This window comes from Anolis carolinensis, chromosome 1 (assembly GCF_035594765.1).
Source record: "Anolis carolinensis isolate JA03-04 chromosome 1, rAnoCar3.1.pri, whole genome shotgun sequence".
NCBI lineage: Eukaryota > Metazoa > Chordata > Lepidosauria > Squamata > Dactyloidae > Anolis > Anolis carolinensis.
In genome coordinates, this window is record NC_085841.1 from 339,835,231 (window position 1) to 339,862,586 (window position 27,356).

The 27,356-nt window shown below is 40.0% G+C and overlaps 1 protein-coding gene across 6 annotated transcripts in view; it reads right to left on the reverse strand.

Annotated features, from left to right (window-relative positions):
- Positions 1-27,356, reverse strand: part of efcab11 (EF-hand calcium binding domain 11) — a 93,066-nt gene that overhangs the window by 41,790 nt on the left and 23,920 nt on the right. The window contains exon 6 of one of the 6 annotated variants that reach the window (XM_062968399.1): positions 20,060-20,110. The exons of the other annotated variants lie outside the window; for them this stretch is intronic. Within the exon in view, the coding sequence (XP_062824469.1) occupies positions 20,092-20,110 (19 nt within the window). The 3' untranslated portion in view covers positions 20,060-20,091. The remainder of the gene's footprint in view (positions 1-20,059; positions 20,111-27,356) is intronic. 6 annotated transcript variants of the gene reach the window in all.

Consider the following 27,356-nt stretch of genomic DNA (forward strand, 5'->3'; position numbering starts at 1 on the left):
AAACTAGCCTTGGTAACAAAATGAAAATAGAAAACCAATGTCTACTTCCCTCATTGGTTCATTAATCAGAGATTGCTGTATAGGAAATATTACATTGCAATATTCCCAAAAGGACACCTATTGTTTCAATTAGTCTTATCATGGGGAATTTTATTTAGAATACCCGCTTCAGTTAAGTTCCCCACAATAACACTAAACAGAGTGTAATTTCTTTACCTGTGATAAACAATTCTAATGAAAAGTCTAGACACAGTCTCTAAAAACATCCCCATCATTTCACTGAAATGAAATGAAATCAAGTGTGTTTTCAAAACTAGGATAATTCTCATAATCAGTTGATAAAAGCTTGACCATTAGACCTTTGACTGAGCTATTGACATGTTCTCCCAAAACATGTGACCATATTTAGCTGCTAACAGGGTTTTCACATGCCCATTTAATATAGATTATTATCTATGCTTCAACTACTCAGCCTATAGTTGAAAACCATGGTCAGAAGACAGATGCTTTCTCATTATATACAAAAGGAATCAACATGATCACGATGTTCTCCATGAAAAAAGCAACAATGGTTTGAATTTATCTTAGAAAGAAAGGGAGTAAGGAAGGGAAATAATGAAATAATATAGAAGTATGCATAAGAGAACTTCACCATATCTACCTTCTGTAAAATATTCATAATTTCATAAATCTTTCTCATAATATTAGAACTTGGGGTCTTGCCAGCAACATGAATGGTGGCAGACTGAGCATGTAGTCACAAAGCATGTAGACAAACTATCAAGTAAATTATGATAGCAACCAACTTGGGTAGATTTAAAAGAGGATAAAACAGATTTGGAGAAAAAGAAGCTACCAATGGCTACCTGTCACAGTGACTACAAAAGTCTTGATATACCAGTTGCAGAAGAACATGAGTGGGTAGGAGCTACTGTGATGATATCCAATTTGGGGGATTCTTATAAACATCTAACTAGCTGCTGTGGGAACCAGGAGGGAATAATGTAGGCTGTTGATCTGATTTGGTATTGTTCTTACAATTGTTACTCTTCAAAACATTAAACAGACAGCATTTCTAATCCATAATGAAGAAGAAGAATCCAAGAAGAGGTGCTGCTATACAATTTTAAGACTGCACTTCTATGTGTTAGTATTAGAATGGTTCTTCATGTGACATTGGCTCTCTCCCCGCCCCCGCCCCCAATATGTAACAGCAAGAAGTTACAAACAATATATTGAATATCATTCTTCTTGAGAATCTACTTACACTTTACACTGAGATTTAATTGTAAACCTCCAGAGAGGGTTCCGAAAACAGAAGCGTGTATCTATGTGTGGGAAGGATTTTTCAGAAGACTTTAATTATCTAAGTGAATAAGAAGTTAATTTATATTCTTCAGCAAGTTATGTTGTGATACAAATTGCTTCTACAGTTCTAATAAAAGATCAGACTTCTATGCCGAATGCTACAATAGATACATTTTTACAGAAGAAACTCACTGAATAACAACCACATAGCTATCCAAGACTGCAAGGGCACAGTTATCCCAGATGACAAATTTATAATGTATACACTTAGTCAAAATGGTACATTTTTAATCTATATGGACTTTTCAATAATTTCTTTTGCCTTAATCATAGTTGTCTTCGTTCTCCCACAAAGAAGAAATATACACCCCAAATCCATTTAAATGTACCAGTAGAACCAATCTAAATAGCCTGTACACTATTACAGCCTTCTTATTGTGGCCAAACTGCTGGTGTTTCGCACTGCAACATGGGGATTCGGGGGTACAGTCTAGAAAGGTATCTGTTTCTAGCTCTGGCTAGCTTAACTTCTGAACCTTCCTGCAATTTTGGTTTATGAATGTTCTTTCTACACAGAAAAGTTTATTTTGTTCCTGAAAGTGTAGAAAATATCTACAGGTATACATTAGTTAGCAAAGTAAATATTTTCCTGGACATCAATTCTTTAACATTAAATATAGGAGCAACGGTAAAAGTTACAGGAAAATACAGGGAGGTTCCCATATAGCACACAAAAAGCAGTTTGATGTGTTTTAGCAAACTTTTTATTCAAAATTAACTATATCCATAGGTGAAATGAAACAGACAACTCATGAAAAACAAAAATAAGTAAACAAAAGCAATTTGAAACCTAACAGCTGGTAAACTGGCTGAGATTTCTGGGAGTTGTAGGCCAAAAACATCTGGAGACCCCAGGTTGAGAACCACTGTTCCAGAACCACCTAAAGATTTCTTCCAAAATTCATCAAAAGACAACTTTTTATTTCACTAGCTTTCAGTTTTTTATGATTTCTATTTGGATAGCCAAGTTTATAAGTATATGCTTTTTAAAATGTATAGCAGAGCTTTCCAAACTTTTTATGTCGATGACACACTTTGTAGACATTTTTTATGCTGATGACATGCTGTAGTGTGATGACACATCACACTACAGTTTGAATCCACTTTAAATCCACTTTAGGGAAGGGTCCTTAAAAAGCTCAGCCAGACAGGTCTTAGGCCTCACCAAACTACAAACCCCAGAATTCTGCAGAAGCCAGAAACCAGATTTAAAGTGGATAAATGCTCAAGTGTGATGAGGCCCATGTATCCTTTTGCAACACAGTAATTCAGTTTTACTGAAACCAGAAGTTAAGCCAATTTGATTCATTCTCATTCTCTCTCTGTGTGTATGTATGTTTCATATAGTATTTATTGTATAAATGATATTTGGAAATTTCCCCTTTACACTTATGTACTACAGTTGACTCTTGTGTAGTTTCCTTTATAACCGTTCCATGTGGTTCATCATACACATCAAACAATTTTCTTTTCTTGATTAGAAACTTGTCCATTTTAGTTGTATTTACTGCAGCTCAATCAACAAATTGTGCATATTTCACAGTACATGCACTAGAACAGTACCAGCACTCCACTTCTGCAGTGACTAAACCTCTCAGAAGGTTTTTTAACAGATCCTGGATAGCCAACCAGGGGTGCTTTGATTGCACTTTTCCTGCCTGACTGAAGGAGATTCGACTGGATGCCTTCTGGGGTCTCTTCCAACTCTAATGAAGTACAGATTGCCTGGGTCTCCAGGGGAGTCTTATTCACTGAAGGTTTTTGAACTAAGGCTGGATTGCTGTCTGTTGGGAGGATTCTGAGTCTGTCTTCCTGCCTGGCTGAAGGGGGTAGACTAGATGCCCTTTGGGGAACTCATCCTCCTCCTCCAGGGGCAGCCAACATGTTCCCTCCAAGCGGTTGCCAGGCAGCCTTTGTTTGTGGCAGCGGGGGGGGGGGGGGGGCATTTTTCATACAACACACCTGTGGACTACAGGCGACACACTAGTTTGGAAAGCTCCAATATAGAAGATTGTTGACGAGACAAGCTTATCTGCTTTCCCCCTTTTTTCTGTTTTTTGTTCATGCATCCAGAGTAAGATATTCTGGATGCAGCTGCTGTTTACCTTGCCTGTTACAGGCAAGAACATACAGTAACGGTAGAAAAGGCTAGGATAGAATATTTCACTCTTTCTCATATCAAGTTTACCGCATTGCTTACTGTAGACATATTGTTGCAACCCAGCACTGAAACTTTACATTTCTCCAGCCCTCTTTGATCACCTCGGTACCTCCCAATGCAGCTAAAATATCTGACTAGAGAGAGGAAAAGGAAAGATACTTCGTAAAAAGGATCTTATTTGTCAGAGCTTCATTGGCTGGGGCTTGCCTGGATTTGATTTTCAGCATTCGCATACTATGTGTCCTGCTCACTTCAAAGGATCAGTCTGAACGCAGATCAGAGATAGCTGCTCTCAAATCCAATCTTTATTGAAGAATACATGACTTTGGAAAAGTCAAGAATGACCTAATGTTTACATACAATCATTTTTATCACCTCTGATGCTACGTAACACCACACGTAAATATCATCATCAATCCCCACCCCCAATATCACATTACTACCATTTTCACACACTAGACCAATTATAATTGTTTATATTTTCAACCCCAAGTTCCCAGGCATATTCTATCTTCTTCTGCCAGGTGCTTCTAGGGTTGTTTATGTTATGACTCCCAGTTCAGGGCTTGGTAATTCAGCCCTGTAACTGGGTTCCATGACATGGTGCCCTCCTTTTCTTCGTCCTCCTCTTCGGTTCTTCTTTCATCACAAATCTGGAACAAACCAAACAATAATTCTATGTGTCCATTTTGTCCAAAGTACCCCTATACTTTTTCAGTAAGCTTCGATGGAATACGGGGTGTATTTTCCCCAAGCTTTTTGGCAACGCCAACTGGAAAGTCACCTCGTTGATAACACTCTGTATTCTGAATGGTCCAATATATTTAGGGCCCAATTTTTTTGAAGGTAGCCCCAATTTGATGTTTTGGGTACTTAACCATACTAGATCTCCTTTCTCCAATTTATCGCCTTCCACCCTTTTTTTGTCTGCGAATGTTTTATACTTTTTGTGTGCTTCCTTTAAGGATGCAGTCACTTGACCCCAGCATTCTAGCATTTGATTTTTCCATTTCCCTGCCCCTGTTTCCTCATTCTCTGTCCATTTTGGCAACTGGGGCAGAGGTTGTATTTCATACCCGTAAACTATTTCAAAGGGAGTTTTATTTGTTGCTGAATGTATAGTCGAATTAAAAGCTAGTTCTGCAAAAGCCAACCACTTAGACCAGTCATTTTGTCTTATATTAGAATACATTCGAAGGAACTGCCCAAGTGTCTGCTGAGTACGTTCCACTGCTCCGTTTGTCATGGGGTGAAAAGCAGAACTTAGACTCCTTTCTGCTCCCAGCATTTCCAAAAATTTTTCCCAAAATTTTGCTGTGAATTGAACTCCTCTGTCACTGACCACCCTACTGGGACATCCATGAAGTTTGTAAATATGATTTATGTATAATTCAGCTAGTTTCTCTGCCGATGGTAATTTCGTCAGTGGTATAAAGTGGGCCTGTTTAGAAAATAAATCTAATACTGTCCAAATATAACGATGTCCTTTGCTGACCGGCAGTTCCCCTACAAAGTCCATAGCTACACATTCCCAAGGTCTGGTAGGTTCCACTACTGTTTGTAATAATCCCATTGGCTTTCCTCCTCTTGATTTATTTCTGGCACAATCATCACATTGAACAACATGATTCTTTATGTCCTTCCTCATTCCTGGCCACCAACAATGTTTTGCTATTGCCTTTGTTGTTTTTGTGATTCCTGTATGACCAGCGCTCTGGTTATTGTGAAAACGCTCCAAAATCTTAATCCTTAATATTGCTGGGATATACAGTTCTTTGTTCACGAACCAAAATCCCCTCTTCTGCTCCCCCTTTTCCGAATTGGATGTGATCCACTGATCTCCCTCATAAGACTGTTTCAGTTCTTTTCCCCAATCATTTTCCCCGTCGAGTTCAATAATAGCAGTGTTCTCTTTTTGTGTTTGCGCTCTTGTCCTGACCGCTAAACCCCATTGTTTATCAGAGAATATTGTTCCCTCTTTTGCTGCGGCCAGGCCTTCGTGTTGAGGCATGCGTGAAAGAGCATCTGCCAAGACATTTTGCTTCCCTTGGAAAAACTTTAATTGGAAATCGAACCTGCTGAAGTATTGCGCCCATCTAATTTGTTTGGGAGACAATTTTCGAGGAGATTTTAAATACTGGAGATTCTTATGGTCGGACCAAATTTCAAATGGGATTCCGCTCCCTTCGAGGAAGTGTCACCAGCATTCTAAGGCTTTTAATATTGCTAATGCCTCTTTTTCCCATATGGGCCAGCATTTTTCAGTTTCACTGAACTTCCGGGACAAATATCCACAAGGTTTTAAGTTCCCATTTTGATCCTTTTGCAATAGTACTGCCCCGTATGCACAATCTGAAGCATCGCAATGGATTATGAAAGGGCTTTTGATATCGGGGTGTTTTAGGATGGGTTCTTCTGTGAAGCATCCTTTTAGGGTTTCAAATGCCTTTTGGCATTCCGGCGTCCAACTCAGTTTGGCGCCAGGAGCTTTCACTTTTGCTGTCTCCCCTTTTCCTTTTGTTTTTAAAAGTTCAGTAAGGGGTGCGGTTATTTGTGCGAAGCCTTTTATAAAGGATCTATAAAAATTTGCAAACCCCAGAAATGATTGCAATTGCCTCCTTGTTTGAGGTACTCCCCATTCTTTTAGGTCTGATACTTTAGCCGGGTCCATAGCTAATCCTTCTGGAGATATCCGATATCCCAGAAAGTCAATTTGAGTTTTATTAAATTCACACTTGGATAATTTTGCATACAGCTTTGCTTCCCTTAGTCTCTGTAAAACTTCCCGCACCAATTCCACGTGCTTTTCTTTATCTTCAGTTACGATCAAGATATCATCAAGAAATATGAATACCCCTCGATATAATAATGGGTGCAGTATTTCATTTATAAGCTGCATAAAGCAACTGCCTCCGTTTTTTAATCCAAATGGCAAAATTTTATATTCAAAATGGCCGAATGCGCAGGAAAATGCAGTTTTCCAAGTATCCTCAGGTTTAATCCTTAATTTATGATACGCTTCAATTAAATCCAGTTTAGTAAATATACTCCCCTTCTTCAATACGGTAATTAAATCCTTTACTAATGGCATAGGGTATTTATTGTCCTTAGTAATTGCATTTAAATTTCTATAGTCGATACACAGTCTTAGGGAGTTGTCTTTCTTTCTTCTAAATAACACTGGGGCTCCTAGAGGAGAATTGGATGGCTTAATAAAGCCTCGGGCCAGGTTCTTATCAATATATTTCCTCAATTCCTCCTTCTCCTGAACAGACATGGGATATACTTTTGGTTTCGGTAAGGTTGCTCCTGGGGTTATTTCAATTTCTACTTCTACATTCCTCTTGGGGGGTAATTTACTCGCCTCTTTCTGATTGAAAGCATCCACAAAGTCTCTGTATTCCGGTGGCAATAGCTGTGGGTCTATTTCGCCTGCTTCATCTCCTTCGTCCTCCTCTCCTGCTAATTTGCTTATCTCCCATCGCGTCTGTTGTTCTTTAAATGCCAGGCTCTTCCCTCTCCAATCTACTTCAGGGTTTGCCTGTTCAAGCCACGGTATCCCTAGTATTACGTGGTATGTGGCAATAGGGGCTATCACAAAGGATATTCTTCCTTCCCATTTGCCTATTTTACATGGGACCCCTTGCATTTCCTTTGTAGATACTTCCCCAGCAGCAACTGATCCATCTAGCTGCGAAAATGCAATTGGGGAGTCAAGAAATGTCTGCTGGCATTTCAGTGCTTCTGCTAGTTCCGGAGTTATAATGTTCCTAGAACAACCGCAATCCACGAATGCCCTGCAGGTGGCCCGATTCTCTAGCCCCGATAGGCAGATCGGCACTACTAGCATGCGTTTGTCTCGACTCACCAGCCTTTCCAGAGATTCTGGGGCTCGCATCTCCTCCTCCGCTCGCCTCCCGACTGCTGGCTTGGGCTTTGAGGGTTTTGGCGGCTCCCCCTTCCGGGCCCAACATTCCGCTGCTCGATGGCCCGTCTTCCCACATACAAAGCATCCCGGTTTGGGTCTGTTGTCATCTCCTTTGAAGGGGATCCCCGGCCTTGCTCCGGGCCTTTCCTGCTTCCTCGTTTCTCCTCGACCTCTCGCCGTCGGTCTTTGCTGGCCGCCGCCGCCCCTGAAACGCTTCACTTGGGCTAGGGTGGATTCAACGCGCCCCGCTAGTTGTATCCAGCCCCGTAGTGTTTCTGGGTCGTCTCTATGTGCCGCCCAACTAAAAACCTCGGGGCGTAGTCCCTCCTTGAATATTTCCACTTTGGTCACTTCAGACCACTCTGGTACCTTTTCTGCGAGATGGAGGAATTCCTCTGCGTACTCGGGCACCGTTTTGTCCCTCTGCTTTATTCCTTTAAGCTGGTCTCGAGCCCTCAATTGCTCTAGCCGGTCTCGGAACCGGTTTTCCAGTGCGGCGAGGAAGCGGGGCACTGACCTCAGGCACGGGTCGCTTCTGGCATGTAGTTGTACATACCAGCTGGCCGCTCCTCTCTTTAGCGTGTTGCTGATGGCCCGAACCATGCTTGCTTCGGAGGGGAATGTGTGTGCATTGTCTTCTATATATCCTCTGACGCTAATGAGGAAAAAGTTCAGTTCAGATGATTCCCCTCCGTATTCCAGTTTGAGATCTTCCCTCCTTTGCATCCATTCTACGGCCCGCTGCTGCTGTCTGGGGGGCATGGGGAAGGGTTGCATCGGGTTTCCTTGGACGGCTCCTTTTAACACGCCGCGCCCCACTCCGGCGGTCGTCCTGCGCGGCTCCCGAAATTCTGCCGCTGCTGTCGGTCCTTCCACCCACCCGAATTCGGGCCTCGCTGTAGCCCCCGCATCTCGCCTTTCCTCGCTGTACGGCATATTCTCCTCCCCTTCCTGGGTCTCCGGCTCCTCTCCGCCTTCATCTGCTAATCCACTGGACCCAATTCCTGGCCCCAGGGGTCTTTCCACCCCGACGCCCATTCGGGGGGTTGGAAGCTGGATAGGAAGTTCTATTGGAGTCGGTGGTCTCAGAGTTCCCCGAGCGTGCTGGTGCTCCACCTCGCGCGCCATTCTGTCCCGGAACTCCAGTTCCTGCCAGTATTCTTCATCCTCCTCGCTCCTCGCCGCCATGGGGCTCTGCGTTGAGGCGCGTTGGCCCCTTTGGCTCCAAACTCCTTCCTTACGTGGCTCTGTCTCGGTGCCATATCGGGTGGGTTCCTTCTGGAGATTTTCTTCCAACAGTGGCACCAACCTCCCCACGGTTTCCGACAGCCTGGATAAATTCGTTTCCAGGATGGATAACCGCAGGGCCACGGTCTCCGGCATGCTTCCTCCAGATCCCCAACTGGTTTCTGCCGCCGCCGGAACGCCTCTTCCTCCTCTGGGAATCCTCTGGGTCACGCCGTCCGGCTTGGGGTACCCCGTAGAGGAAGCTATGGCTTGCAACGTTTCTTCCGCCAACGGCCGAGCCCCTAGCAAAGGCCTCTCTGCTCCGTCAGGGCTTTGATCTCCTTCTCCACTCATTATCACTTCACTGCGAATTCACAGGAGGGTGAGAACGGGATTCTTGACTTAATTGTCCTGCTCACTTCAAAGGATCAGTCTGAACGCAGATCAGAGATAGCTGCTCTCAAATCCAATCTTTATTGAAGAATACATGACTTTGGAAAAGTCAAGAATGACCTAATGTTTACATACAATCATTTTTATCACCTCTGATGCTACGTAACACCACACGTAAATATCATCATCAATCCCCACCCCCAATATCACATTACTACCATTTTCACACACTAGACCAATTATAATTGTTTATATTTTCAACCCCAAGTTCCCAGGCATATTCTATCTTCTTCTGCCAGGTGCTTCTAGGGTTGTTTATGTTATGACTCCCAGTTCAGGGCTTGGTAATTCAGCCCTGTAACTGGGTTCCATGACACTATGTATAACATTGTAGTTATTTTTGTATTCCGGCGCACAGAATGCTAGGACTGGTAGGGAATTTAAAAGGTCATTAATCTATTTCCACTGCCCTTTTCCAGTTTGAAGAGTGAGGCTGATAAATGCATAATCCCTCCTCCCCAAACAGTGGGGTGTACTTTGCTGGCTATTATCACTCCTTTTCCAGCAATGTACTTATTATCCCTTTGGACTTTCTATAGAGAATAAGGTACTCCTGTAAGGAACAGAACAATGTCATGAGTTTAATTACAGACTTCCAACTGATGGCTTGTCACACTCTAGGATAACTAATAAGCTTGCAGTTCCCTGTGTGGTCTTAAACAGCAGAAGATAACCCCTGGGGAAATGAGAATGTTTCTCCAATGTGTCTTTCCACTGACAGTGATTCCAGAAGTCTAGCTCTCATTTATAAAGGTGCACATGAAAGCTGTGTTAAGAATACCACTTTGGATCAATGGTGACCTACAGATAATGGGCCTTATACATTGTTTGCCTTCCAGCATTGGCTCTTATTGTACAAAATCCCAAGGTTTCAAAAGTTAACACTGCTCAAAGCTCCTGTGGTGCTTTGCTCCATTTTAGACAATGCTTTTCAGGGATAAGAGATGGTTCTATTAAAACTATATTAAATGCATTATTTTACCAATATTTCTAGAGTCAGCCCTCCATATTTGTTGCCGTTATGGGCACAGGAGCCCCATAGAATCAGAGTGGAAGACCTAAAGATTCATAGAGAGAACATTTTAATCAAATCTGTAAAAGTCAAACCCATGAATGTGGATGGCTGACTGTATATGTGCCGCATCAGCACAAAATCCCAGGAGTACAGCCAGTGCAATATAGTGACTAGAGCAAGGATTAACATAATGACACTCTTCAGGTATTCTGGATCGTAATTCCTTTTGGGCATTGAACATGGTGACAGAGAGTAATAGTTCCAAGTCATCTAAAGGGGAAAATGTTGTCTGCACCTGAGCAAGACTATTCTACTAAGACCGGAAAAACTCTCATTCAGATCCTTGGTCAGCCATGAAGTTTCTGCATTAATGGTCATAGGATACTCACTGGGACCACCTTCCACCTGGAAACAGATGTCCTCACTGCAAAAGAACACGCGGATCAAAAATAGGTCTCTACAGTCACCACCAAGACCTTACACTTGGAAGGCAATCATACTCGGACTCGAGGGATTGCCGATGAGATGAGCGAGAGGATACTCACATTCCTTTATAGTCTGACATCCTAACTAATTTCACAGGAATATTGTAACATGAATACGAAAGACAGCTATGTTATTCCACCCTAAACTTGTAGGAAGATGGAAAGGAAGGGCAACAGCGCAATGGTATCACATTCAATTCCTGGCATCTCCAGGTACATGAAAATATTTAATATTGATAAAAGAGAGTGTTCTCTACTGAAAACCCTGGAAAGTTACTGCCAGTCAGAGTAGATAGCTGTGGCCTGAGCTGGCATAAAGCAAGCTCTTTTCTTCAGGGAAGGACTACTGCCCATGGACAGAGCACATATTTTGATTCACTGCCATCTCTAAGTAAAGCTGGAAAAGAGCCTTGTCTGAAATCCTAAAGCTTTGCTGCCAGGCATTATATGGACAAGACTGAGCTAGATACACCAGTGATATACTTAAGGCAGTTTCCTACATATTGTTAAATTAAATAACGATTGATTTATCTCTGTTTGGAAAGGGACAGTACACAAAACACATTCTCTGGATAAGATTTGTGTCTTTCCCCATATCTACGGAAGTTCTAGTGAATAAATCTTCTAAAGGAAGAATGATTGTTTGCACTGTTCTCTGTAGAGTATAACACCCAATTGCTGTACTTTCTCCAACTGAACTACCTAGATCAAGCCAGGAATCCTAAGATTCATTGCCCAAGGCTCCGAAGTGTTTTTTCAAAAGTTTTTAATTTCTTTCTTGCCTACTTCATAGACTAGAATGTATTTTTCTGCACTTCTTTAGGTTCATATTTTAAATCTATTAAAAGACAAAACTAGTTGGAATTGTTTTCTTAGACTCCTGTCACCCATTAGAATACAATTAGCTCAAAGAAACTAAGCAAATAATTAAAAAAAAAGATCATCTACATGTGGAGATGGGGGAGAAAATTAGCATTTCCCTTTAATATTCTAGTGGATTATAACTCCCCCCCCTTTTTTTTTTTTGAAAGTCACAATGGGATTGGCAGTCAATAGCTTGTAGACTGCCATCAGTCTACAAGCTTGTAGACTGCCATCAGTCTACAAACTAACATTTTGAGTGGTGCTGATTAGCTTCGCTCTCGTGCATGGAAAGTTGCTTTTCAAAAGCAGTTACATTTTGTTAAGGTTCTAGGCACAAAACAGTAATTATTTGCTATTATAGTTATAATTTGGGTAATATAGGTTATGCGGAACAGTAAAATCCAAAATACTCCAAAATTGTCCATGTGGGTGGCTGAGACACGCACATGCTTTCTGGTAGTTCAGAGATGAGCATCAACCCTACAGGCCCCTACATTGGCAGTCTTCAGAAAGAACTTGAAGACCTGGCTGTTCCAATGTGCCTTCCCAGATTAATAGGAAATCTCCAATACCAAGTCCTATAAGCACTTTATTAGAACTTAGATTGCATATCGCACCCTGCACTTGCCCTATAAGCCTTATATTTCACCTGTCACATCAGCACTTTTAATCTTGTACCCATTACTCTGGCCCGGCCCAGTTTTATTGTGTTTTAGCGTATTGTTTACTGCTTGTTGTTTATACTGTTTTAATTGTTTTAATTTGCCTTTTGTTTTGTATTGTTATATTGTGTGTTGAGGCCTTGGCCTTTGTAAGCCGCATCAAGTCCTTCGGGAGATGCTAGCGGGGTACAAATAAAGTTTAATAATAATAATAATAACCCCGAGAGTCGGACATGACTAGACTTTATGTCAGGGGAAAACCTTTACCTTTACCTTATAAGTAGCCTCATGTATTATTCAAGGATAGATTTTAGGACAGAAATTATAAATTTTGATATAACTCATGGATACATTTTTTATTTAAGTTTCTCATAGTTAAGTGTCCTGAATGGCATTTTAAGCAAGTTAAAATATACATTTATTAAATAAATGAAGTACTCATTGGTGAGCTTCCTAAAATACTTTGTAGTCTAATGTAGTACTTTAAAATTGTAGATGCAAAGAAAACCTAGATAAAAACGTAAAAATACAGAAGAATCATAAGGAGATTACTATAGTTTTGTCGACGATAATAGTACAGATCTGGTATGATTACTGGCATTCAAAATCCCTGTTTTGAGAGATGGCATCCTTCAGGATGCATTTAAGTTGTCATAATATCATCAAGATGTATAGGTACTCGCCCGCTGAAATAGTCTGAAGTGCTGCTTTCTAGTTTTTTCGATGAGATTAGATCACAAACTAGTTTAAAATGATGGGATTAAAAACCAAAGGTAGTACATTATATGGAAGATAAATTAAGTGTTTGAGAGCTGAACAAGAACGTTGTCTTTTTACTTGACAATTCCCCTCCCCCTTCCAGGTATAATGGCAATATGTATACAATGCTTTTAAGGAAATCTGAATACTTCTTGGTAGGTAATAAGTCAAAAGAGGGTAATAAGTCAAAAGAGTGAAACAAGAAAAGATGGAGTCCTATTGCCTCAAGTAGTTTCTGACCTATAGGTGATCACAATGTTCTTAGCAAAATTTGTTCAGAGGGAAATTGCCATTGTCATCTTCTGAGGCTGAGAGTTTGACTTGTCCAAGGTCACCCAGTGGGTTTCCATGACCAAGTGGGGTCTCAAATGCTGGGATGGGATAGTGGCTCTGGTCTCACCCACCTCAAATCCCTCAGGTACATCTGTCCAAAGACTGTGGGAGGATACAGGAGAGGGCCGTCTCTGTTATGGTGCCTCAATGTGCATCTACACTGTAGATTTAATGCAATTTGACACCACTTTAACTGCCATGGTTCCATGCTATGGAATCCTGGAATGTATCATTTTATTTTATTTACTTGGTTTTATATCTCACTCTCTCTCCCTTGTGGCAATTTGATGCCATTCAATAAGACAATAGCAACTCAAAATACAAAATCAACCAAATCTACACATACACATGGCTTTTAATCAGCTCTAATATATTTAGACTATCTCAACTTTCAATTATTAAAATTGCTTTATTTTTGTTTATTTTTCTAAAAAAAATTATATTGATGTCACCCTGCGATTCCATGATATAGGGAAGATATAAATATTGAAATGGAGGCACTGGGTGGAAAACTGCCCAAATGATAATCAGTCCTGGCTTTTTTATGATGCCTATATCTACAACTAGAAAAACTACCTAAATTCTAATTTGCATCCACACAGCATAGTTATCTTGCTAGTATTTGAAGTGAGTGCCTGCTACTCTATTCCTGAGTGATCCAATTTTCCTACCTAATGCCAACGTATTTATTGAGTGCAATTCAATTATTCTGAAAGATGCTATTAGCGGCAGTGTAAATAAAAATGCTTGAAATTTCCCCTGCAGCATGCTTCCCTATTATACTGAAGTACATTTTAAGTACAGATATATCTGAATAGAAAGCTGTAAAGCACTACAAATATATTCAGTCTTGAGAGAGAAGTGAGTGCTTCTTAAATATTACAGCACCTAAGTACAGACCAAGTAATTACTCTCTCAAATATATAACCTCTCTAACAGAGCTATCTAGTACCATCTTAAGCTTGATTATGAGATGAGAGAAATGGGACAGAAATGGACACTATTTAAATCTTCTAACAGAGGCTACTGAAGAGCTTTTCACACTTCTCAATAGTCTTCTAGTACATTATGATCCAGCATGAACAAAAGCATATTGATGAGGGAAATTACAGTTCCAGCAACATGGACTTTTTCACAGTAGCAGGGTTTTGCACAAAAGAGGCAATGAAGTGCACCATGTTCATTTTAACAGATGGCACTGTGGGTATGGAGTCAGAGAGTCAGAGCAGATGAATGTGTAAAGTCTATGCCTCTTGACTAAACAATGGTAATATTTTGGCAGCAACATGGCAAACATTCTACAGATTTACAAGGACAGACCCAGGCTATTGTGTCCCTGTGGGAAACATCACAGATTTACTGCTGGTATTACAGAGATGAACAATGCTGGGGAATCTGGATTTAAACATTTAAAAATTAGAAGATGAGTTGCTGTGAGTTTTCTGGGCTATATGGCCATTGATCCAGAAGCACTCTCTCCTAACGTTTCACCCAAATCTATGGCAGGCATCCTCAGAGGTTGTGAGGCATGTTAGAAGATGAATTAACACAATAGGTAAGAGAGCCTGAGCTTATTAAGTTCCAATATTAGTTTATCAGATAATACTCCAACTCAGAGATATAAATCAGTTTTAATGATGTCAGTATTAACTTTCATATTGCTGAACACTTCATTATTATTAATATACAGTATATTAAAATAATATATATTCAGACTACAATTTTTGGATGGCGTGATTTTAACTGAATGCAATGTTTTAAATGTTAGTATTACTTTTTAATTTAAATATTTTAAGCTTATGTTTTGTGTTTTTAAGGCATTGAATAGTTGCAATATGTAAGCCGCCTTGAGTCCCCTTTGGGGTAAAGAAAGGCGAGGTATAGAGTAAATAAATATTAGTACCATACTAGGTTTGAAAATTGAGAGGCCTACATCTGGAATGCCCTTCCTAAAGAAATTAGATTAGCTCCCACTCTTCAAACATTTCGGGCGAGTTTAAAAACATGGCTTTTCAGACAGGCCTTTGACCCTGTGTAATCTATGGTCAGCTCAATGATCCACAGTTTATGTCACTTCGGACTTTGATTGTTACTGCAGATAGCCAGCTTTACTCGCAGGTTCTACTGCATTTGAGGAAATGTTATAATTTTTACAACTTTATTAGCTGGGATTTTATGTTATTTTTATACTTATGTCATTGTGTTTATACTTACATATTGTTGTTCATATGCGGCACTAGAGGTGCTTCTGTGAGCCACCCCGAGTTCCTTCGGGGAGATGGTGGCAGGGTATAAATAAAGGTTTATTTATTATTATTATCTAAGTAGAAAATTAGGTACTGCTAAAAGCAGGGGAGACCAGAAAATGCCTGGTGACCAAAAAGGAAGGAAGAAATCCTGATGGCTCTTCGTCATAGAGGATGGAGTGACAACACCCTGTGGCTGGATTCAAGCACAACCTCCAAGGTGCCAAAGCTGGATATCGACACAACATACCTCCTTTCTGTCTGTTCTGTCTTGTCTGTCCAAATGGAATTGAATGTTTGTTGTGTATGTGTACTGTGATCCGCCCTGAGTCTCCTTGGGGAGATAGGCAGAATATAAATAAAGTGTTATTATTATTATGATTATTAGGTCAGGCAAGGACAGAACTGAGCTGGAGAAGAGAGAAAGGGCTACTTAAGATTTGTGTGTGTGTGTGTGTGTGTGTGTGTGTGTGTGTGTCAGAAGCAACTTGAAAAACTGCAAGTCATTTCTGGTGTGAGAGAATTGGCCGTCTACAAGGACACTGTCCAAGGGAAGCCCGGAAGTTTGATGTTTTATCATCCTTATGGGAGGCTTCTCTCATGTCCCTGCATGGGGAGCTGGAGTTGACAGAGGGAGCTCACTCACTCTCCCTGGATTCTAACTGCCGACCTGTCAGTCAGCAGACCTGTTGGCACAAGGGTTTAACCCACTGTGCCACTGGGGGCTCCGCTCTTAAAATAAAAATTGGGCAATAAATCAGTTTTTCTGCAATGCCAAATACATGTGGCAGTTGATTTATAAAGTAGAACCAAGTACTCTTCAAGAAGTGGTAGCTTATCCTTATCTTGGTGCACTAATTAACACTAAACAAACTATGATCGTACACAGTTACAATACAAAATATATTTGTACACCAAGGGGAACACTGCATCCAATCTTTGTTGAAGTTAACTTTAGGATTAAGCTGTACACATGTCTTCTATAAAGAAAGACACTATTGCCTAAACTACCACATGATACAAACAAAGTCAAGATTTAGAAGGCCAAAACACTATGGAAGTTAAAATCATTTTTTAAAATATGTGCTTTACTAATGCATATTATTTTCCTTTCTCTTATTGACTTCACTCACCCATCTGTTTAAGATAAATCGCATAACAGTTTTGTATAGCTGGATAATATAGATTGCTACCATAGCTGTCTTAGTAACAACAGATGGAGCAACAGAACATTATATTCAGCATATGCAGTTGCACAAATTTGCAGCTTTTAAAAACAGTGACATGCTCCAATGTTTATTAAGGGAATAGTGTGCCAGGCAGCTACAAACCAGAAAATTGATAGAAATTACACTACATTAATCTACACTTCCAACATCTGCTGAACTATTGATTAAAATCTGTCAGTTTCATTCCCAATACTGCATTAATAAGAGTTGAAATACAAATGTAGGCATTTGGGGGGGGGGGAGAAGAAAATAACCACTCATGCACTTTTATTTCAATTTATTTCAGTAAACATTTATGGACATCTTTGTCTTTATCCCATTGAAATCAACAGAACTGAAAAGCTTTTGCAGGATCATGTTTGTTGCTAAGTTTATCGAAACACTTGGATTTATAGAACAAATTGTGCTTGTGCACTTCTGTTTGTAGATGAGAGGGTCTAAATTCCTTCAAATAACAGTCCTCCACATACTATGCCATGCTATTATATAGCCCCAGACTGTGGCACAAAGCTATATAACATGAGCATGAGAATCTGCTTGCCACAAGTCTGGGACTGGCTCTAGCAATGAAATGACTACTAATAGCATATAAATTATATCTAAATGAGATACCTGGGAGTAGGTGACTTCACAGAAACAAAGAACTGTAGAGTTGGAAAGGACTTCAAAGATCATCTAATCTGACCCCTTGCCAACTAATATTTTGGATTTTCCAGGAATGCTGGCAATAAATTTAGAAAACAGCATTCAGTAATAACTTTTCCTGCCATTTGCGAGGGAGGGGGTTGCAGGTTGGAGTTTTCAACTGCATTCACTGTCTTCCTTTAGTTTGCTCCCCCTCCATATGCCTAAGATTTCCTGTTCTTCTCAGTATAACTCTAATTCTATAGTAAGGCAATCTTACCTGGTGAGTCAGGATGCCCTGCCGCTGAAGCATTTAACAAATCCTGAATCCTGCCAGGGTTTTACCTGCAGGGCAGATGTGAAGAAGGAACAGCCATCTGTCCTTTTATTGTATTTTTCTGCATGGCAGGGAGTTGGACCGGATGGCTCTAGTGGTCTCTTTTAACTCTTTGATTGTATGTCTCTAATTTGTTCTTTCTGCTACCTCCTTCCATATTGGGGCTGTTGTGCATTTTCCCTCCCACAACTAGTTCCAGTTTTCCCCATTTTCAGGGGTCTGATGGAGACCAGAATTGTTCCAAGGTAAAGATAAAGGTTTCCCCCGACATTAAGTCTGACTCTGGGGGTTGGCACTCATCTCCATTTCTAAACCAACGAACAAGCCTCGTTCATCAACACCTCCAAGGTCATGTGGCCGGCATGACTGTATGGAGCACTGTTTCCTTCCTGCCTGAAAGTTACCTATTGATCTACTCACATTTGCATGTTTTCAAACTGCTACGTAGGTTGGCAGAAGCTGGGGCTAACAGCGGGAGCTCATCCCACTCCCTGGTTTGAACTGTCGACCTTTCAGTAAGCAGGTTTAGCAGCTCAGCTGTTTTAACCCAATGTGCCACTGGGTGCTCTGAAGTGTTCCAAATCTACCCATATTTCATCATGTGTCTGTCATTTTTTTCTGTCTCCTAATTCTCTAAAAAAAATTAATTCAAGTATTTCATGTAATATTGCATATATTTGCAATTGCTACCTCTCCTGCCTCTTCACCTTCATTATCCCTGTTTACAACATAGTTCATGATCAGTCTCCATGGTTATAGCAAAATTAATCAGAATTCCTAATCAGTCCACAGCAGTAAAAGAGATTATGGTGGACTTTGTGTATAAATGTGATCCATAATACAGTTGCTAAATGGGGACCAGTTTCTATAAAAGTGATCTTTGACATTTCCCCTTCTGTTCAGCAAAAAATGGGAATTTAATGTTTTTGATAAGGCAGCCTACCAGACTGGACCTAGCCGTGTCCTTACTGCCGGCCCATCCGCTGATTTCCACATCCTGATATTCCAACTCAAAAATAACCTAGCAGAAAATATCTGTGAATGTGGTAAATCTGGGTTGCCTGTAGCATAGATTGACAGAATTTGTACAGTATCTCTAAACAGAATATCTTGCCTTATCATTTGACTAATCCAGGCACGAGTCTCATTTCAAAATTTGAAGACCTCAGAACAATAATTCCACATATGTTCTAAAGATCTTTTTTCTTTCCAACCCTTCCAACATCTACCAGACAAAGCACTATTAATAAGATGCAATTTAGCAGGATAGAGGTGCCACCTATGTGCAGTTTTTATAGCACTTTCCTTAGCGATGCTAGGAATTGATCTGCAAGGAACAGTTGACTAAATGATGTGTTAAGCTTTCCCAATGGCAGAGCATCAAAGAAGCTGTGGAAATAGGTATGAAAGGGAATTCAAGGTCAGATTATCTCTTGGATGGGAAAAACAATTCTGATTCCCAAAACTGTTCCCATGGGATTATAGGATGACAGCAAAAATAACTTAGAGACATCTTTTTTATAACTTTCATTTTCCTTATAATTTCGGATGATTTTGCTATGTTCGGTTTTAATGACATAGTGCCATATTTTAAAAGGTGAAATACGCATGCGGATGTTGAACTAGTACCAATACTAAAAACATGCTTGGATCTTAAACAGTTTGAAGTTCACCTTTATTCTCTATCTCTTCCACACACACCTTTAGTTATATCTTATAATCCCACAGAACAATATCCTACAAGAAAAAGTAAAACTCTGTTGGGCACACATCACTGTGAACAAAATATATAATAGAAGGCAAACTATCTTCATATGGCAAAGGGAAATTGACTACTTGACCTAACACAACTTTTCTATCTCCAGATTTTATTATTCCATTACTTATCTATTTTCTTTTTTAAATTATATTTTCCTCTATGATTGAAAAATATTTTAAACTCCACAGCCAAACCCAAGTTCCATTTCTGACTGAAGCACTTTAAGTAAATCTGTCAAGAGCGATAAAACCAAAATGCAAAGATAATAAAGGCGGACAGCCTGGGAAGGAATATTTTCTATACAAAGGATGAATTCTCTAGAATAAAAATGTATAGATACTTCAAAAATTGAACGGTTCCTTTAAAAATAACAACAGAGGAGTTTTAATGCACATGACTCACATACTAAACCAAGAGAACCATTAAACAATTAAAAGAGAATGCCTCTCTCAATTAAAGAACTGGACTGTACACTTGATGGTAAATAGAGAAGCCCTGAGTGCCCACAACGAAGGGGCTAAATGGATCAGACTGGCCTTGGAGTGCTCTTCCATAGAGAAAACAGAATAAAAGACATGAGATGCCTTTGATCTGATTTGCACTACTTACCTTCTACAACTGACTCCCAGCTTAAATTGTTTTTAACAATGCGGTCCAATCCTTGGAACACAAAGAAGGGGAAAGAGAATGAGTGAAAACAACTTTTTAGTCACCCAATTTCACCCAAACTACAAAGAATGTAAAGGGGGGCAATCTATTATATTGCCTAAAATGTGATGACTTTTTATTTATTTCCACACTTAATGGTGTTAAAATATTTTTGAATTATTCATGGTCAAAATTTCGCTCTTTTTGCTTGCTGTATTTTATTTTTATTTAATTCTTAGCTTCAGTCTAACATGAGACTGTAGGAGCATTTCATAATGTAAATCCCACTGAAAGGACCATAGGTTTTAAAACTATATACGTAAGCAATATTCTTGCTAGTTACTGGAATCAATATCATTGTCTTAAAACATGCATATCAAAGTCATATCTGCTTTAACCAAAAAGAGAGAAGCTATTTTAAAGAAGAAATTCCTGTAAAAGGAGGCTGCACTGATTCTGCAACTGGTCACTGTGACCTCTGAAAGGATTAAATGATAGTACTGATTATACATATTCCTTTTCTGAATTAGTGTGTTTAATACTATGAACATCATTCGAATGTATTAACTATTATGCTAGGCTCAAGGGATATTGTAGTATGGTGTATCAGTTCTGTTTTAGAATATGAACCCTAACTGTTTACTGAGCAAAGTTTGATTATTAACTTTTGTGATTTAAAAAAAATATTATATAGAATTTTATAGCTGAAATTCTCAGCTTCTCTTTTGACAGCTAAGATTCAAATATAACCAGAGTCAGATTCATAAATTCTGACTGTGATTAGATTTCCTGTGTTATTTTACAAAGTATCCATACTTTTTTAGCTAGGCCAAGTCTGTCTTCATTGTCATATTATTGTGACTGCTTGGCTGTACTTCAACCCCCTGTAAACTGTGTTATTTCATAACCAGTTTACAGTCATTTAAAAATTAATACTGGAGTATTTTATACTTCAGACTTTGAAATTGGCAGAATGCATAAAATATAGCAACAAATCTATAAGGTCAGAAAGACTGCCAATGTTCACATTTCTATCCCCTGGTCTTCCCACACAGATGCATAATGTGGGAAGAACCACACTGGTATAGGAGATTAGGTGAAAAGCAGCTGTCAGTGTCTTCCCATGTAACTCCATGCTTCTATTCCTACATGAAGTGGATGAATCAACATCACTAAAGACACAGGACCTCATACTGCAAATAAAGGGCTAAATCCAACTGCTATTTCAGGGATGGGGACGTGTGCCCTTTAAACTCTACACTTCTGATGCCTAAGCTGCTCCAGCTTCCCCAAAAATTTAGAAACATTTTTGGGTATGATTTGGGGCAATTTTCACACACCCCAAACCATACAAAATGTTTAAACAACACACAAATGCGATATACCTCTCAGATCATACTCAACTTCCAAAAGTCTCTTTGGCAACATTATATCTCTTGCCTGGTAAGAAAAAACACAAAAACAAAAAAACAATGTGACCCAAAATGGAATGGGAGCAAAACAATTGGGCTCTATCCCCCTGAAGTGATTTAATAGGTATGCCTGGAACAAGCAATAAGATTTAGTCCACAGTGTGTTCTATATTTCCTGGGCATTTTGTATGTAGGTGGAAGCCACCAGCAAGATCAAAGCATTCACCTACAGCATTAGATTAGAACACAATGTATTATAGTACCCTTTTAAAGAGATACAGAGAAGCACAGTTTAAAGTAAAGGTGAGAAGGCTACTGGCCTCTCACAATGTTTTTCTTATAGGTAAAGGCTATCTGTCAGCATGGGAGCAGTAGTCAAAGACAACAGTAGGACAATAAAGGTCATCCAACATCCAGCTAAGAAGATGTTAGGCAATTGTAATTCTCTCCATGGGGCAAAAAAGGGGTGAAACACCAAGGACAGGGAGTAAGCAGGTTAAGAGTAAGAATGAGAATGCCAGGTAGGAAGAAGTAAGAATCAGCTCGAGATTTTTGGAGCTGTTAGCAACCTTGAATTATGGTTTTGGTGATAGCACATCAATTCTGCAGACAACAAAAGTAACATCTATGCAGGCCATGTGATGTCCATCCACTGGAATGAAACCACTAGGTACAATACAGGGTGTTTGAAAAAGAACTCCCTATTCACCATTTAATTTAAATGGTGAATAGGGAGTTCTTTTTCAAACACCCTGTATTATCAGCAGTAGAGCCTCAATGCTCTATTCCAGTAATAAGTTCATCCCAGGTAAGTTGGCTGACTTGTGGAAAAGTGTTCATTTGACAACTGCATATTCTACATTCATGGTCCCCAAGGTATTTGAACTTTAGCTCCCCAAAATCCCAGCTAGCTTGCCAGCTTTTATTACAAAACATTACAAAAAGGTCGAACATTGTGAAAGCCACCCACTGCATGGCTATCACCCTCCTCCCACCAGACTCAAATCAAGGAAGGGCTTCATGAGAACCACCACTCCTCTTGATGTTCCTCCAGCAACAGCAAGGGTGTCCCTCTGGGCAGCTAAACCTGGCAATTCTAACTGGATGGCCCCCCATGAGGGTACTCCTCCAGGGGCAAACCAAGAATGGGCAACTTGGAAGTCCCTGAACAGACTCAGAAGCGGAGTGGGCAGATCAAAAGACAACTTGGCAAGGTGGCACTACCTGGAGGAATCCTCCACCTTGTGTGACTGTGGAGCTGAACAAACAACTCAGCATATGTATGCTTGCCCACAATGTCCTGCCTCATGTACGGAGGAGGAGTTGTTTAAAGCTACAGACAATGCGGTTGCTGTTGCCCGCTTTTAGTCCAAAACTATTTAGTTGCTTGTGATTTCTTTCTTTTCTATTTTATTTCCATTATTTGAAATGTATTTGCTGTACCAATGCTTTTGACACGAAATAAATTACAAAACATAACCTTTTAGAGAAGAGCCAAAAACCTTTTAGGTCAGAATCTCCTCTTGTAGTATACATCCAAATATAATTATGCTAGGCAATGGTTTTAGTTGTAAGACTAAATAACCAGCAATCACCGATCAGTCGGAAAACAGAGATTTACCAGTGAATAAAAACAGCAGAGCTTTAGAAGTGTTATTATTTCAGTGCTCAAAAAGGTACTCTCCCATAAAACAACTTGTTTCATGTCACGCACTGATGGAAATATCGTATTTGGTTTACTCACAACTTTCATGTGAACAGCATACACAGGGACAAAACTTATTAGTCCAGTTTCAAATATCTTTGAGGTTGTTCCCTGTGCCAGCCGGTCAAGGCATCTCTCTTATATCAAAACGGCTATCAACAGGTCACATAGTCAAAAGGAGAGAGAAAAAGCATGTGGTAACCTTTCAGAAACCATAGAGTAAAGGAAGCTGCACACCAGAACATATTTACAGGAAACAGTAAGCAACAAGATAATAGACAAACTGATTGTTAGAGAAGGCTTGATGAAGGTTGTAATTTCCAACAGCTTTAAGGAATTGTGTGGGCTGAAGTCCAAAACACCTGGAGGACCAAAGATTGGGAAGCACTGCTCTGCATAGTATTACTTTCACCTCAAAAAAGCAGGTATGTAGCTTGAGGGCGGGGGGGAGGGGGTTCCTGAATCTGGCTTTTTTTTCCATTACAGACTCAGCCAGTCCCTGAGCCTTTCTGATCAGCTTTAGACAGTTTGCTAACTACAGTCACAATGATTCTTCCATTGGTAACCGCCTGAATAAACTTTGGCAATGTGTGGTATGCAAGACTGCTTGAAAGAATATGGGTGCTAGAATGCTTAACAGGTGTAGTCAGATGAGGTTGAATGACTTGTTGATTACATGGGAATGGCACTGGTTGTCTATTTGCTTCCTGGCCCGTTTCCAGGTTTCAGTAATTGGCCTATTTGGCTTGAGACCCAAATAACTGAAGCAATAGTTCCCACTATACCAGCCTGCTTGACACTTAATATCTGCAGAGGAAGCTTTTCTCAAGGTGCCCTTTGCTCTCAGCATGACAACTAGAGAAATAACCTTCTCTTTTACAGTATGGCTTGTGAAACACCTTCTCCAAGGAAGTAAAGCTGGTGCCAGCCTTGCAAATAATTCAGCACCTGGCCAGTTTAAATTAGCTTGTTTTACAGGTGTTACTACTTGTATTTTCTGTTTGTTTTGCATAGTTTATACATTCATTCACTGTTCTGAAATCTTATAGAGGAAAGATTGCTACTTAAGAGAATGACATTTGCTCATTCAATTTTTTTCTTCAAATGTTAACTTGTAGACAATATTGTTGTTTTTTTTGCAGTTGTTGGATAGGCAAATGGAGCAGGATCCATTATTTTCTTTAGGTTTACATATATGTTTTGGAACAGCTTTTGAAAAAGTGCAAATTTTCTCAATGTCTTGTTGGCGCGTTTTAACAGAACTGTTTATGCAACATCAGTTTATGCTAGAAAACAGCCGTATGGATATGATAACTGTTATGGTTGAGCCTTATGGAGATACTGGGAGACGTGGTCGTAAGACTCCTCGAGAGTCAGACTCTCTTGAGGAGCGAGAAAGGAAACGGCTGCGGGACTTATTTGCAGAACCAACAGACGAAGACTCCTTTGAGGGTTTTACCGAGGGAATGGAGGAAGAGGTGGTTAGCTCAGAGGAGGATGACATGGAATGGACTCGTGTGAGGGAGGATTTGGGTGTCACTGGCAATACTAGTGTGGGAGGCGACTGGCGGGTTGCAGGATCGGACCCGTGGACGAGTTGGAGGGATGGAACGGGATCCACAGCTGGGGATGCTGTGGGGCGTAGTCAAAGGTGTTAGCTCTGATGAGGATGATGATGATGAGGCACCTGGAATTAGGGTAACAGCTGACAGCGATGAGGAGTTGTAAACTGGCATAAAATGGGGTTTAGAATCCAGGGCTGATTGCGTTGGGCAAGGTAATCTGGACGAACGCTTGGGCTCTTGTTGGGAATTTCCTGAAGACGGGTGTGTTTCGTTTGCTGAATACGTAAGTTACCAAGGACACTGGGCATAGACGGCGGGAGGAACTGTGTGGGCTTTTGTTGTGCAACCTGTGTTTAATCTTATTAGCTTGGACCTCCGTCGTCTTCTTGACGGACATTAATTGCCTATTCTGGATTGACGTTGGACTGACTGACTGACTACGACCTCGGACTACCCCTTCTGTGGCTTTCGGTGGAATTGGTGAACCAAAGACATCTGTACCTGGCTTTCGACCTCGGACCGGACTGGGACCCTGCTGACCGTTGCTATCCTGATTGAAGTGCCTGGATCCGGATTCCGTTTGTTGCACGGAGGAGTAACAACCTTAGTTACTCATTTACAGCTTTTTGAGTAGCAGAGAGGAATCTGCTGCAGCTATTTATGTTTCTTTGAATCCTTGTTTATCTACTTTTGTTTATTTAAATTGCCGGGCTGAAGTAAGCATTTTCTGTTTAACCCGGATTAAACTCCTGTTTAATCCGGTTTTTCTTTTGAACCACTTTTAGTATCAGTGGAGTCTTTTTTGTGTATCTTTTACACTGAAGGCAAGTGTTTGCCTAGTTTTTTGTTTCATACGGGCACTTTTTAGTTCTGTAACTTTAATAAACTGTGTTGAACTTTATCTGGTGGCGTTCTGCCTGTGACAATAACAACTGACTCTGTAACACATGTCAAATTGATTATTGTGTCAATATTAATTCAAGGAAAATGAAGGCACAGATAGCTATTAAATTGCTTCCTTGGAGGAGTCCAAAATTTATCATCGCTATGTATACAAATTAGGTCATTTGTACCTTTGTCCAAGCCAAGGCAAATACAGTAGAGTCTCACTTATCCAACATAAACGGGCCGGCAGAACATTGGATAAGTGAATATGTTGGATAATAAGGAGAGATTAAGGAAAAGCCAATTAAACATCAAATTAGGGTATGATTTTACAAATTAAGCACCAAAACATCATGTTATACAACAAATTTGACAGAAAAAGTAGTTCAATTCGCAGTAATGCTATGTAGTAATTACTGTATTTACGAATTTAACACCAAAATATCATGATGTTTTGAAAACATTGACTACAAAAATGCGTTGGATAATCCAGAACGTTGGATAAGTGAGTGTTGGATAAGTGATACTCTACTGTATAAGGAACACAAGAAATCCAAAAGCACCATGCATTGGAACATATTGCAACAACTGGGAAACTTAAAGAAATAACGGTACAGGTAGTCCTCAAGTTACAAACAAGATAGGTTCTTTAGGTTTGTTCCTACGTTAAATTTGTATGTAAGTTGGAACAGATACATTTTTAAGTGTTACTCCAGCCATATCAACTTGCAAATACTTGGAAGTTACATTCCATTTAGATACTGTAGTGGAAAAATGAGTTCATAATTAAAATATTTATGTTGTTTTTCTGGAATATTTTGAGAAGCAAACTGAAGTTTTGATATGGTTTTTATCCTGATATTTCTTTTTGTTTAGGTGACATCAATGCTATATTTCAATACTATGACATCTGCATTATAACGGCAGCATGTATAGGGCTGGTTCAAATCTGAATTCTGCTCACAAGGTGACATCGGTTCCAATCACGATCTCTCAACCCAGGCTGCCTCGCAGAATTATAGCAATGATACCATCTTTTGAAGAAAAGGCATGATGAAAAACATGAATACACATTGGAGATTTCTGAAAACAACTGACTTCTCTCCTGCTTGATCTATATATGTATATAATAAGAGTCAAAATTTGTATGTAGGTAGGTATTATCTATTTTGTTTGTATGAATTTTCCAAGATGGCCCCCACTTTCAGAGAGTACTGTTAGTCCCACCAATGGATCTAGACCAAATGTGGCATACAGACCCCCAAGGAGGGGGTAGACTCTGGATAATGGGAGTTGCAGTATCTTTAGCTACATCCAGAGACCACTGCAAATCCCACCAGTGATGGATCTGGACCAAACTTGGTACATAGACCATGACTACTTTAAATACTGGCGGAGTTTGAAGGGAATTGACCTTGAATGGTGGGAGAGTTGTAGTTCACCTGCACTGAAAGAGCACCGTGAACCCAAATGACAACAGATCTGGACCCAACTGGGCACATAGACCCAACAAGGCCAATTTTCAACACTGGTGGGATTTGCATGGAATTGAACCACAATGCTGGGAGTTGTTGTTAATCCACATCCTTATGCATTTTCTAATGAGAGCATTCATAAAAAAACAAACACAAAGACTGACTTTTTCTAATAAATAGTTTTACAAATTACCTAACCTGAGCATTGCCAGGTAC